At 44.1% G+C, this 14,728-nt stretch overlaps 2 protein-coding genes across 5 annotated transcripts in view; one reads left to right on the top strand and one right to left on the bottom strand.

The window, feature by feature from the left end:
- The window catches only part of Prmt7 (protein arginine methyltransferase 7), a 41,314-nt gene extending 37,707 nt beyond the window's left edge, over positions 1-3,607 (bottom strand). The window contains exons 1-2 of one of the 4 annotated variants that reach the window (XM_041649642.1): positions 3,494-3,607; positions 2,089-2,254 (exon numbers count right to left, since the gene is read on the bottom strand). In XM_041649642.1, coding sequence (XP_041505576.1) covers positions 2,089-2,183 — 95 coding nt within the window. In that variant the 5' untranslated portion in view covers positions 2,184-2,254; positions 3,494-3,607. Of the gene's footprint in view, positions 1-2,088; positions 2,255-2,490; positions 2,558-3,314; positions 3,333-3,468 lie in introns of those variants that run through there. The other 3 variants (XM_041649643.1, XM_041649646.1, XM_041649644.1) reach the window with 3 other exon arrangements.
- Positions 3,608-3,622: 15 nt separating this feature from the next.
- Positions 3,623-13,636, top strand: Slc7a6os (solute carrier family 7 member 6 opposite strand). The gene is made up of 5 exons (XM_041649653.1): positions 3,623-3,843; positions 3,921-4,187; positions 8,725-8,934; positions 11,895-12,012; positions 12,857-13,636. The coding sequence occupies exons 1-5, from the start codon at positions 3,652-3,654 to the stop codon at positions 12,982-12,984; spliced, it is 915 nt and encodes a 304-aa protein (XP_041505587.1). The 5' UTR covers positions 3,623-3,651; the 3' UTR covers positions 12,985-13,636.
- The last annotated feature ends 1,092 nt before the right edge of the window (positions 13,637-14,728 follow it).

The raw sequence follows: 14,728 nt of genomic DNA, 5'->3' as shown, positions 1-14,728 counted from the left end.
TTTGCACTATTTTTTGCTATATACATAAGCCACAGGTTTGCCTAACAATGTTGATAGACATCTATGTTATTTTCAATGTTTTGCTATTTCTGACTGAGAATAAAACCAACCAAGCCAAGAATAAAGAAAAATACATTTATTTGGTGCTAATTAGGATTTCAACCTAAGATAAATTCACGTACTGTTGAAAATGTGCTCCCTATTCACTTGGTATGTTGTGTGCACATTCATACGTGTGCGGTGCACAAGCACACATCTGCACATGCACGTGGAAACTGGAGGAAAATCTCCAGTCATCCTCATTTATATTTAGTCAAGGTCTCTCGCTGGCCTAACTTATCAACTAGAATAGACTAGCTGACCAGCAAGTCCCAGGGATCCTCCTGTCTCCACTTCTGCAGAGCTGAGATTACAAGCAGACATCACCACACCCATTTGTTTGATTTTAATATAGATTCTGGGGGCTAGAGAGATGATTCAGCAGTTAAGAGCACTTATTGCTTTGCAAAGAACCAAGGTTTGATTCCCAGCACCCACATGGTGGCTCACAACTGTCTAACTCTAGTACCAGAGGATCCAATGCCCTCTTCTGACCTCCGTGGGCCCTGTACACATGTGCTGCACAAACGTACATTCAGGTACATGCATATAATTAAGAGCCAGATGGAGTGGCACTTGCCTTTAACCCTAGCACTTAGGAAGCAGAGACCAGTAGATTTTTGTGAGTTCAAGGCCAACCTGGTCTACATACCAAGGACACATACCAAGATCCTGCCTCAAAAATAAATAAAATCGGGGCTGGAGAGATGGCTCAGCAGTTAAGAGCACTGACTGCTCTCCCAGAGGTCCTGAATTCAATTTCTAGCAACCACATGGCGGCTCATAGCCATCTATAATGGGATCCTGATGTGCTGTTCTGTCTGATGTTCTCTTCTGTCATGCAGAAATACATGCAAATAGGGTACTCATATACATAAACTACATAACTAAATAAATCTTAAAAAATAAATAAAATACAAAAAAATCCAAGTTGGGTTTTTTTGGTTTTTTTTGTTTTTTGCTTTTTCGAGACAGGGTTTCTCTGTGGTTTTGGAGCCTGTCCTGGAACTAGCTCTTGTAGACCAGGCTGGTCTCGAACTCACAGAGATCCGCCTGCCTCTGCCTCCCAAGTGCTTGGATTAAAGACGTGTGCCACCACCGCCCGGCGCCAAGTTGTTTTAGTTTTAATTATATACGTATGAGTCTATCTGTGTGTGGATACATGTACCTGTGAGTGCCAAGTACCCAGAGTCCAGAAGCGAGCATCAGATCTTCCAGAGCTAGTTACAAGAGGTTGAACTGCCTGCCCTCTTAACTGCTGACCCATCTCTGCAGCTCTGCCTACTTTTTAAAGACACATCCACTCACTGCTTCCTGGCTTTTCCAGCCACTCACACAGCTGTTGCTAATGGTCAGCAGTCCTCAGGCCTTCTTGGCAGCCTGACCCTAACAGCCACTCCTTCTTCCCTAAACTTCCCTTTTCTTTCCATCCCAACTTTCCTTCTGGTTCTGTTTCTGCCTCCTCAGCTTATCCTGATTTTACATTCCAGACCCTCCTTTATTGAGATGCTGCACTGTCTCTCAATTTCAACTTTCCCAAGTTCTACAAATTCTGTGTCTCAAGACTCTACTAACATCCCCATCTGAATGTCCAAACCTTAACCCCTCATGTCCAACACCTTTCCCTCTAGAATACTGCCTCCCCTTCTCTCAGGGAGTGACATCTCCGTCCTCTGAGTCCCTCTAACCAGAAGACATCTTGGTCCTTCTTGAACTTTGTCTCCCTTACTGCATACAGTGAGTTATTAAACTCAAGTTCCTCCAGGCTGGTTTTTCCTCTCCCCTCCACTGCTTCTACTTTAGGATTACAGTAACCTCCCACTCCCCTCTCTCTCCAACCCACGTCCCACACTGCTTTCAGCAAATGTTTTATTTTCCTATTCAACATCTCAACTCCTCAGAAAACAATATCCAAAATCTTCCTCAAAACTATATTAATGTCTTTGAGCCCTCGCCGCCTGCAGCCAACTGAGAAGCATCCCATGTTACCTGGCAATTTCCTGGTGGTAATCATAGTGTTCATCCTCCTCCAGCCATTCCAGGGATCCCGTGGTTGGATTGGCACGGCCACAGAAGACCTTCATGGTGCCAACTGGCTCCTCAATGTTTGCACAGAAACAGATCTGGATATCAGAAACCTAATCAGTTCTAATGCCTATAGTGAAAGCAAGGGACAAGAAAACAAAAGGGGAAAAAAGATCAAGAAACAGGCAAAAAATTCAAAGTCACCTAAGAATTTGATTAATGATGGCACAAGTCTTCAATCTCAACTCTGGGGAAGAAAGGCAGGAGGATCTGTTAAATTCAAGGCCAGCATGCATGATCTACACAGAAAGCTCTAGGCCAGCAAGAACTACATAGTGACAGCCCCAATCTCCAAAAAAATACTACTCAGTATTTTAATATTTCCAGCGAGAGTGATCTCATTTTCTATGCAGCATATCCCATCAAGAACTATGATAACAGCCAGGTGTGGTAGCACATCGAGAGTCCCAGCACTCAGGAGGCCAAGGTGGAAAGATTGACACCAGCCTGGACAACACCGGAGGCCTGTCACAAAAACAAGAACAAAATATAACGAGATGGTGCATGTCTTTAGAAGGCAGAGGCAGGAGGCTCTCTATGAGTTCCACAGCTGTCAGAACTACAGTGAAACACTGGAGAGAGAGAGAGAGAGAGAGAGAGAGAGAGAGAGAGAGAGAGAGAAACCATAGTGATATATAATGCTGTTTGGAAAGGAAACTTTGGCGCTCTTCAGAAAGTCCAACAGGATCAAAAGCGCCTCACAAGTTCATCCGGGTGCAGCCCTCAGGTGAAGGCGAGTGAGAAGGCAAAAAGAGAGCCAAGCAATGAGCTAACAGGAGAGAGCAGGAGTGTCCAAGGGGTCATTCCTCAGCATACTAAACACACTTATCTGTCACGTCGCCACGGTTTAACTAAGAGCACACTTAGAAGCGCACTGAGGGTCTCTCCGGAGTTTTAATAAAAAGCATGACTGCGTAGGGCACACACATTTACAGCACTACTGCGGGCAAGTGATGGAAACTGCACGGTTTCCAGCTACTCAGAACACTAAGAAAGCCATCCCGAATGAGAGAACGGCTGACCGGTTCAGGGACCGAAGGCACCAGTCTGGTGGCCCAGACCCTGCTCTATGCTCAGGCACATTTTGAGAAAGGACGATCACCCAAGCGGACTGCCGGGGCTGGGCGGACCTGTCCGCCAGGGTGCTTCAACAACTCCACGTGGACTCCGGCAAAGTCCTGAAGTAACCCGGGGACCCGAATACACCCACGCCAGGGCCCAGCGCCAGAGCCTTAGAAATGAGGTCCGAAAGCTGACCGCACCCGGGAACAGCCACGGCCCTACCTCCCAAGCACCGCCAAGAGCTCACCCGCTGTGGGCTGCACGCCTCTCGCCGCCACTGCGGCGGCCATTGGGCCTCACCCTCGACCCGGGGGCGGGGCCTCCGTGCGTAGGCGTGACGTTCCACGCGGCGCAGTCCTCCCGTCACACCCCGCGCCTTCCCACAGTGCTTCGCGACAGCTCGCTATGGAGGCCGGCAGGACTGCGGTGTTGCGCGTGAAGCGGAAGCGTAACGCGGAGCCTGCAGAAGCTCTCGTGCTGGCTTGTAAACGCCTCCGGAGCGGCGAGGTCCAGTCGTCTGCTCAGGAGACGCCGGAGGGTCCGAAGACAGCGGCTGAGAGTAATGTCTTCCGGTTGGTTGCTACCGTGCGCTCCCAGGTAAGAGGTGGGGGTGGACTCAGGAAAGGAGCTTTGAACGCTGCCCGGGCCGTCATCCTTTTCCTGTCGCCCCTCAGGAGGAGCCCATCCAGCAGCTTGTGCGGGCTGCCCTGCGCCCGTCCCGGAGCAGCCAGCTGCGTATCCGCCGCGACCTTCGCGCCTCGGTTCGCGAGGTCCGTAAAGAGGGCCGCTACAGGGTAGTCTCCAACCACCGATCCTCAGGGACCTCCAGTGGTTTGGAGTCCCAGTGTGTGTCAGAAGCTGATGGGGATGCAGGCTTCCAGTTGTTGGACCTGGTCCACGAGGAGGGAGACCCAGAGGCGGCTGCCACAGACTGCTGCAGAGTGAGTACTGAATGTCTCTGTTCTACTCCCAAAGGCAGAGACAGCATAAACTCTGAGGATGGATAACCCACTCTAAAAACCCTGTTTTGCCTGTTTGGGTTTTGTTATAGTTGTTTCCTTGAGAGTTTCGCTGTGTATCCCTGATTGACAGAGTACTGGCAATATATCCCAAGCAAACCTGTGCCCACAGCGGTCCTCCTGCTTCAGCTGCCTCAGCGCTGGGATTACAGGGATGTACCACCACACGCCTCATGGGGGGCGGGGAGGGGGGGTGTGTTGATGTAGTTGTCCAGGCCTTTAATACCAGCACTCAGGAGACAGAGGAATGAAGATGTCTTTGTATTCAAGACCAGCCAGGGCTATACAGTGAGACCAGGTCTCAAAATAAATTGTTGTAGGCCTTTCAAAAAAGTAGATTTGGGCCTATTTAAGATATATACATTATTAGTTAGAGATTATGTTAGACTTTCGTTGCCCTGACAAAGGAATTTTTTTTTTTAAGTTCACAACTTGAGAGATTTGGACTATGGTCAGCCTGCTCAATTGCTATGGTTCTGTATTAGTGGAATACTATGGCAAGAGGAGTATGGCAGACAGACCCTCTATAGAGGCCAGCAAGCACATTGGAGCCAGGTGGTGGTGGCACATGCCCTTAGCTCCAGCACTTGTATGGCAGAGGTGGATCTCTGTGAGTTCAGGATCAGCCTGGTCTACAAATTAAGTTCCAGGACACACAAGACTGTTACACAGAGGAAACCCTATGGGGGGGGGTATGTTTTCTTAATAATTATACTTCTAAGATTTAACCTAGATAAATAATTCAACAAAAGTACACAACTATGGCATTAACAAAAGATAACTTGGTTTTCTAAGTTGTGCTATATACTGAGTTTCTGTTTGGGCTTTGTTTTGCATTGCTTTTGGGGCAAGTGGTCTTCACCAAACTCTTATTTTCCTTTAATTTGTTTAATCTCCCAAAATACTATTAATTAGATACTTTTATCACCATTTTGTTCTTAACTTTTTCAAAAAAGTTTTATTAGCATGCATTGACTATTCATTCGGACATTTTTGTACATCTATACTGTCTTTTGAGCGTATTCGCTCCCTCTACCCGTCTTCGTTCTACTCATTTCTTCCCAGCCCCTCTTCTCAGTGAACCCTGTTATTATTCTACTGTTATTGCTATGGTCTTTGATTGTGTATGTGTTCCCATGAGTTTACTTTAGATTGCTCATAGAAGCATGGGTGAGGGATTTCTAGCTGTGTTATCTGGACTTTTCTGTGTCTGTTTGTTTCTTTCTGAGATAGGGTCTCTCTGTGTAGACAAGGCTGTCAGAGAGCTGCCCGCCTCTGACACATCCACATACGGGGATTAAAGGTATGCATTGCTGTTACGGCGTAAATGAACGGCAGACAGAAATTATAATAAAATATTCAGCTTTAATAAATGAAGGACTTACAAGACCGAGGTTCCCACAGAGAACAGGAAAACAGAAGAAGGGAAGGTGGGGAGCACACCCGCAATATTTATAAGTAAAAAATATCCTCAGGGGATCCCGCCCTACAAGCAAGGTGATTGGCTGGGGCTTCCCCTACATCTCCCCCTTTTGTCTAAATAAGATAGAGCCAAACCAAACACAACTGTATGCAATAGGAACAAATAACAAATATACTAAACATTCTATTTCAAGGAGTCTAAATAATGTAGAGAGTAACTACAATTATCTAATCTTCAACTCCGTCAAAGATCTGAGAAGGGAAGTAATATTACTTAACAAACGAGAAATATCCAAAATGTGCAACAAATGACAGAGACAACTGACTACCTGGGCAATCACCCAAAGTCTCATTTGCAAAGTTGAGTCAACCAACTTTGGCTAAAGCCTAACATAACTGGCATACCATTATTAAAGGCAAGAAACCTTTTAGAACTATCCTACCCTGTCTTGGCAAGAAAAGACAATCCTGTTTCATCCACTTATAGATATTTTGTATCTTTGTCAGTAGTTGAGGTATGGGCTTTTCTTAACCCAAAGGCCAGTTCTGGCAAGAAGACAAGCTCCCAGTAGAATGTCTTTGGTGCTCAACGTTCTCTCGGGAGTAGAGCGGTGATGCCAGGAGTGTTTGTGTCTCATTGGTATGGAATTCTAGGTTAGATTAAAGGCCATTTTCTACAGCTCTGCTGCACCTGGCTTTGTATAGTTCACTAATGTCTGACCACATGTCTTCTTTCTGGAGAGGTGACTGACTTAATATTGCAGGAAGACAGAACAGTGCCTCCTGGTGAATATATGGTAAACACTATGCTAACTATTGATGCTGGTGTGCCTGGAAGACTAGTAGCCACCAGCTGATTTGTGTGCTTGCTAAAAGTTTGGTTGGTGATTAAATAATACATAAACTTACAAAACTGGAGTTTCTTAGGGTGATCCAAGAAAAGCAAGCATAATACTTTGAAAAAAAGTAGATAACCTTAATTTGTGGAAATGTTACCATATTAGAGCAGTGGTTCTCAACCTTCCTAATGCTAAGATCCTTTAATATAGTTCCTCGTGTTGTGACCCGAACTATAAAGTTATTTCATTGTACCAGGCAGTGGTGGTACATGCCTTTAATCCCAGCACTCAGGAGGCAGAGGCAAGCCTGGTCTACAGAGCTAGTTCCAGGATAGCCAGGGTACACAGTAAAACCCTGACTCTGGAAAAAAGGAAAAAAAAATTGTTGTTACTTCATAACTGTAATTCTGTTACTGTTAAGAATTGTAATGTAGGCCGGGCGATGGTGGCGCACGCCTTTAATCCCAGCACTCGGGAGGCAGAGGCAGGTGGATCTCTGTGAGTTCGAGACCAGCCTGGTCTACAAGAGCTAGTTCCAGGACAGGCTCCAAAGCCACAGAGAAACCCTGTCTCGAAAAAAAAAAAAAGAAAAAAAAATTGTAATGTAAATATCTGATATGCAGTATATCTGATGTGCTACCCCCAAAGAGGTCGCAACCAACAAGTTGAAAACCACTGACTTTGAGGCAGAACTGCTGTGAAGGAGGAAGGTGTGGTAGAGCTGTATGCAGGTGGTCTGCACGACACAGTTACAGCTGTGAAGGAAGAAGGTGTGGTAGGGCTGCAGGTAGTCTGCATGCCATAGGCTACAGGTGTCACTCTAAGGAAACAATCTGCTATTGCAGTTAACCGCATGTGTGTCTGTTCTTCCTAGGAAAGATAATCTGTACCTATAGTCAGTGGACCAGAGCAAGTTCCTTTCCTTCCACTGGTTGACTGACATGCAGCCCTCAAATAGTGTTAAGTGTTGGTGCTTTCAGGGTCATCTCTACTTTTTAAATGGAGTGGCAGTGAAATTAGGTAAGGGCTTGTTTTCCCCAAGATTATCACCATTTTTCAAATACAGAAATGACATACTCATTTCAATACTGTTTATGAAGGCTAATAATTAATTCAAGACCTAGATAATACATGGGGCTATAGAGAGATGGCTCAGCAGCTTACTTGCTGTTTCATCATGAGGACCTGGGTTCAGTTCCCAGCACCTTAAAAGGCATAAGACACCTTAAAACAGCAGTTTCAAGTAGACCCAGTACCGTCTGCGGCCCAGGCACAGTGTACAAGTAGTGTGCATCTAGACAAAGAGGCGTATGCACATAACACGCATATAAACATTTTAAAGCAATAGACATACACAGTGATTTGGAGTATTAAGATTGATAATCTTAAAGATCTGCAGCATGGGAAATATGTGTTTAACAGTACAATGTGCTCTGTGTAATATAACTGAAAATATGAGGGCATATATGCAGACATTAAAAATAACTTTTCTGAGGGCTGGTGAGATTGCTCAACAGGTAAAGGTACAATCCCTAGGGCTCATGTGTGCATCTTGGCACACCCATGTAGTACCGTCCTGGTTTCCTTTCTGTTGCTGCGATACGTTTTGAACAAAAGTAACAGGGTAGGGCTGGAGAGATGGCTCAGAGGTTAAGAGCATTGTCTGCTCTTCCAAAGGTCCTGAGTTCAATTCCCAGCAACCACATGGTGGCTCACAACCATCTGTAATGGGATCTGGTGCCCTCTTCTGGCCTGCAGGCATATACACTGACATAATATTGTATAATAAATAAATAAATATTAAAAAAAAAAGTAACAGGGTAGTAAAGGGTTTAGGAAAGGCAGGAACTTGAAGCAGAAACCATGCAGAATGCTGCTTTTGTTGTTGTGGGCCTAAGGAAGAACATAATAGCAAAGAGTATCAAAAAAAAAAACCTGTAGAAGCAGGAAGAGACTAGGCATGTGTGGAGATAAGAATCTGGAATACCACCTGCACTCCCAGTAGTTGGGAGGCAGAGGCCTGTCTGGTGTATACCGCAAGTTCCCTGCCAGTCATGACTACATAGTGAAATGTAGCCTGACTCAAAACAATATAAAAAGCATCTTGAACACCGCATGAAAGACAGTAACAGACCTTCACTTACCCAATCCTTAGAACATTATTTGACTCTTATTGCTGTCATCTGTTTTCTTTGTAGACATCTGATCCAGATGTGATCCTCTGCAATTCTGTAGAGCTGATCCGTGAGAGGCTGACTATTTCTGAAGATGGACCACAAGTGGAGCCCCAGAAGGACCCAAAGCACGATGATGACTATGTATATGACATTTACTCTATGGAAATGGCCCCTCTAGAATGGATTGAGGACATCCTGTCTGTGCAGCCCTACAGCCAGGAGTGGGAGCTGGTAAGGGGTCCAAGAGAAGGAAGACATGTATCAGGGTGCTTTGACTTCCTAGACCTTACTCTTTTTTGGTTTTGTTTGCTCTTAAATTTTAAAATTAATTTTAATTAGTATGTATGCCATGGTACGTGTGGAAGTCAGAGGACAACTTGTTCTTTCTACCATGTTGGCTCCTGGGATCAAACTTACTTAGGTCATCAGGCATGGTAGCAAGTACCTTTAACCACTAAGTCATCTTGCTATCCTTCCTTGTTGAGATAGGGTCTCATGTAGCCCAAACTGGCTTCAAACTTGCTTGTGTACCTAGAAATAAATTTCTGATCCTTCTATGTCCAGAATACAAATGCTGGTAATATAGACTTGTACCACCATTTCTGGCTTCCTTCACTGTCCCCCTTTAGAAAGTTTGGGAGTGGGGGCAATGTGTGAACGCATGTTCCTGTTTATTGGAGCACATGGAGGCCCAAAGTTAAAATTCAGTGTCTTCCTTGCAGTAGGGTCTCTCACTGAAGCCAGAGCTCTCCAAACCTAATAAATTAATGAAACAGATTGCTCCAGGGGTGCATATCTCTGATTCTGTGCTGGGATCTCAGGCAGGCTACCCAGCCCACCCAGCTTTACATGGGTTCTGGATATCCAAACTCTGGTGCTTAAGCTTGTACAGCAAGTATTTTATCTACTAAGCCATGTTCTAGTCCCCCCTTTTGTTTCTGAAACAGTATCACTATGTAGCCCAGCAGGCCTTGAACTTTGGCGATCTAAATTGCCTCAGCTTCCCCAATATTGGGATTACAAGCAGATAACACCAGAGACACCTGGCTATGGACTCTACTCTTGATGTTTGGGGGTTTTTTTGTTTTGTTTTTGGCTTTTGAAGACAGTGTTTCTTTGTATAACAGCTCTGGCTATCCTGAAACTTGCTTTGTAGACCAGGCTAGCCTCAAACTTAGAGATCCACCTGCCTCTGCCTCCCAAGTGCTGGGATTAAAGGCATGTGCCACCACTGCCTGGCTAGAATCCACTCTTTAATAAACATTGTTCTAGTTCTTGTTTTTGCTTAAAAGGAAAATTCTATTCTAAATCGTCCATAGAAACCCTTGTTTAATGCAGCAAATATATTAAATGCAGACTACCTACTCGGAAAGTTTTGTTCATAATCAATCTTCAGATGTCTTGGAATCTTGATGTCTTTTTGAAGAGGACCTAGGTTTGAGTCCCAGAATTGTCAAAACTAGTCATTAGTATGAATAAGAACAAAAAAAACTTATCGGGCGGTGGTGTTGAGAATCCCAGCACTTGAGAGGCAAAGGAAGGCGGCTCTCTATGCCTGATTTACAGTGCAAGTTCTAGGACAGCCAGGCGGTTACACAGAAAAACCCTGACTTAAAGAAAAAACACAAAACAAAACTTTTATGTGTTCTCTGCCTACCACTTTCAAACCATTTGCATGCTGATGCCCAGAGACCAGAAGAGTGTGTTAGATCTTCTGGAAGTGAACTTATAGAAAATTATAAGGAGTAAAGTAGGTGCTAGGAATTGAACCTAGGTCCTCATCAAAAAAAAAAAAAAAAATCAAGTGCTTTGCTGAGAGGCGATGGCAGCACTAAGGAGGCAGAGGCCAAGTGGATCTCTGAGTTTGAGGCCAGCCTGGTCTACAGAGTGACTTCCAGGACAGCCAAAGCTATACACAGAAACCCTGTCTCCAAAAAAAAAAAAAAAATTATCAAGTGCTCTTAATTGCTGAGTCATCTCACCATCCCCCAAGAATAGAAACAGTTAAATTTTTTATTATTTACTTATTTTTGGTTTTGGTTTTTTGAGACAGGGTTATCTCTGTAGCTTTGGAACCTGCCCTGGAACTCGCTCTATTAGACCAGGCTGGCCTCAAACTCCCTGTCTCTGCCTCCCAAGTGCTGGAATTAAAGGCATGCGCCACCACTACCCAGCAACATTTTAAATTTTAAAAAATAGCCAGGCATGCTGGTATACATCTTGAATCCCAGCATTTAAGAGACAGAGGCAGGCAGGTTTCTGTGAAACCATCCTGAGCAAGCTCTAGGCCAGTCAGGCCTATATAGTAAGACCCTGTCTCAGAAGAGAAAATGAAAATTTCCTTAACATCCTAACTCCATTTTTTTAAAAAAAAAAAATGTTAAGATTTGGGCTTAAGAGCTGGCTACTCTTTCAGAAGTCCCAAGTTCAATTCCCAGCAACCACATGATGGCTCACAACCATCTATAGTGGGATCTGATGCCCTCTTCTGGCATGAAAATGTACATGCGCACTCATACACTTAAGTCTTTTAAAAATTAGAAATAAGCTGGGCAGTGGTGGCGCATGTCTTTAATCCCAGCACTCAGGAGGCAGAGGCAGGCAGATCTCTGTGTGTTCAAGCCCAGCCTGGTCTACAGAGCAAGTTTCAGTTCGGGCTCCAAAGCTACAGAGAAACGCTGTCTTGAAAAACCAAATAAACAAATGAATGAATAGAAAAACTTTGCTTTAAAAACAGTTTAGCTGGGCAGTGGTTGGCCTTTAATCCCAGCACTGGGGAGGCAGAAACAGGTGGATCTCTGTGGGTGCCATTGGGGACCTCTATTACCAATTTTGCAGATAAGTTGCGCTCACCTTAGACAACTATGTTGTCTCTAATCCTGCTCCCCTGTACTATTTATTCTGATCCTGACCTTTTGACCTTTGGCATCACCCAGTCCTTCAAGAATCTGAAGATGAATGCCACTACCTCCTCTACACTCATCACCCTCTAATGATATTGGAATGTGGTGTCTGCAGCTAGAGTGGAGTTAAGATCATACAGTCTCCTGTAAAGCAGAGTCAGATGAACTTGAATCTGCCATTTTTACATTGTACCTTTACTTTAATCCGCCCTTATGCCAGTAGCTTTCCATAAGGAACATAACTTAGAGGTTTTAGACTTAAACTGGTGTTTATGTTGAGATGCTCAGGTGAATGAAGATCAGCAACCAGAAGATACATATGAAGATGATGATGATGATGAAAACAGTGAGAATAATTGGCGCAATGAGTACCCAGATGAAGAAAGCAGTGATGAAGATTCTAGAGGTGGGTAGCAACCCAGATGGGGAGGGACTGGTAGGAGTAAAGACTGAAGGGAAGATGTTTCATTGATGGGTATGTTGCAAATGGCTGGCTTTCCCTCTCTTTCCAGGGGAACTACTGGGGTATAATATACTGGGGTACAGAACTACTAGGTCCTAATTTTTAACTAGTTACTGCCTATGTATGAGAAGTCATTTCACTTCTTGAACATCATTTTCTCTCAAAAACTGAGACAATATTGGATCAGCTTTAGCATTTGGTAGATTGTGTAGCACATTCTTTCCCCTATTCCCATCAAGCAAGAAAGTATCGACAGGGTTGGAAAGATGCTTAATGTCTAAGAGCTTTGGCAACTTTTTGAAAAGATCTAGGTTCTCTGAGTTGTGTCAGTGGCAGCTCACAACCATCAATTTCCATTCCATTCAGTTCCAGGGAACCCTACATCCTTTTCCGACTTTTGTGGGCACCAGGCATACATGGGATGCACATACATACATACATTCATGAAAAACACTCAGATACATTAAAAAATAAATAAGAGAACTCGGCATGGTAGTGCATGCCTTTAATTCCAGCACTTGGGAGACAGATGGACCCGAGTTAAGGCTAGTCTGGTTTACAAAGTGAGTTCCAGAACAGCCACAGCTAGACAGAAACCCTCTCTTGGGGAAGAAAACCAAACATACCGGCCAGCAAGTCTAGCAACATGAGTTGGATCTCCAGAACCCTTGCTATGGAAGCAGCACCAGCTTTCACAAATTGTCATCTGACCACCACACCTGTACACTCCATATATATTGACTCGAGCACGCATTTTATGGAGAATAAAGTCCTTATCTCCTTATAGGCTCTAATGAATACAACAGCCTCAGCGAGGAGGAAAGCAGCAGCAGGCAGTTGGTGTGGAGTAAGTACCCTTTGGATGTACAGAAGGAGTTTGGCTATGATAACCCCCATGATCTGGATTCCGATTGATGGTCTCCTGAGATTCTTCCATAAGCCCTTGAGGACTGACTGCAGTGTCATCATCTTAGGATGCCTAACTGAACATGTAGAAGGAAAAACTATGCCCCAGCACAGCAAAGACCTAACTAAGGGCTCTTCTTATAAGTGATTAAGTGAAGCCAAGCATGCTGGCTCCTGCCTGTAATTTCCAGCATTCAAGAATCTGGGAGTAAAAAGAGCACCGAAAATGGAAGGCTAGCCTAGACTACTTAGAAAGTTTTAGGCTAACCTGAGCAAAAGAATTAAGATTCTATTAAAAAAAAAACAGTGAGTTATCCTACAGTCTGGAAAATAAAATGATGTGAAACCTCCAGCCCAGGTGGTTTTTCTGTGATCCCACATCTATGCTCAAGCCTAAAACAGCTGGAGGGAGGAAGCTATTTCACCGGCAGTCAATTTACCTTCCCTACTGGAGTGCCTGCCTCCAGTGAAGCCTGTTTTCTTTGATGGATGTCATCTCTACAAGGGCAACAGTGCCTCCCCTGCCTGAACTATGGGAAGTAACCCCTCTCCCCCTTTGGACTATAATGGTCATAAAGACTGCTGTCATCTTTTGGTAGTAGTGTTAAGGAACAGTATTATGTGATATTCTCTAATAAAAATTAACTTTTTAAACTTTTTACACAGAAGCAAGCAATTCTTTTAAATCCTTTTTAACCTGCTTAGGTGTTTTCTCCTCAGAAAAGAGATTAGTGAGACAGACATTTCAGAATTAACTTTATACACTAAAGTTAACTGTTTACAGCGCTTAGAAAAAACAGGTTACCATGGCCCATTGTTCCAGGACTGACAGAATCCACCATATATATTCAAGTACCTTAATATAAATTGTCATAGTATTTGCACATATAATCTATGTCCTTCAGATTATAAAAATCTAATGTAAACTCTATCTAAATTGTACCACTGCTCTTTGGGGAAGGACAAGAATAAATATGTACATGGTTAGAATAGGCACCTTTTCCCCAAAATACCTTTTGTTTTTGGTTTGTTTGTTTTTTGCTTTTTTGATGTTTTGAGACAGGGTTTCTCTGTAGCTTTTGCATCTGTCATGGAACTAGCTCTGTAGACCAGGCTGGCCTTGAACTCACAGAGATCCACCTGCCTCTGCCTCCTAAGTGCTGGGATTTAAGGCATGCTCCACCACCACCCAGCTTCCAAAATACTGTTTTTTTTTTTTTTTTTTTTTTTTGATTTTTCGAGACAGGGTTTCTCCGTAGCTTTTGGTTCCTGTCCTGGAACTAGCTCTTGTAGACCAGGCTGGCCTCGAACAAAATACTGTTTTTTTAAAATCTACCCACCATCAATAAGACTTTTGTTACCAGAACTCTTACAAGCATTTCCTACTCATTTTCTGAATCTCAGCTGCAGATGTAGTATTACTGTCTACCAGAACTTTCCACAGCATGTTCTGTGTATGCACTGTGCAATTGTATGGCTGCTGAGCACTTGAAATATGATTGGTACAACTGAGAAACCAGGGATTTTTGTTTGGCGGTGAGGGTGAGACAGTCTTTGCTGTGGCTGTCCTGGAGCTCACTATGTAGACCAGGCTGGCAATGAACCAGAAGAAAGCCAACCGCCTCTGCCTCCCTGGTGCTGGAATTAAAGGTGTGAGCCACCACAACCAGCATTAGGAGGTTTTTGCTTGGTTGGGTTTTTTGGGGGGGAGGGGACGTCAAGTCAGGGTTTCTCGGTGTTACCCTGACTGTCC

Source organism: Microtus oregoni, unplaced genomic scaffold (genome assembly GCF_018167655.1).
Source record: "Microtus oregoni isolate MIOR12 unplaced genomic scaffold, Mior012 000004F_ref0000308, whole genome shotgun sequence".
Lineage (NCBI taxonomy): Eukaryota > Metazoa > Chordata > Mammalia > Rodentia > Cricetidae > Microtus > Microtus oregoni.
The sequence above is the reverse complement of the archived record's forward strand: the minus strand, read 5'-3'. Positions and strand labels throughout refer to the sequence as shown.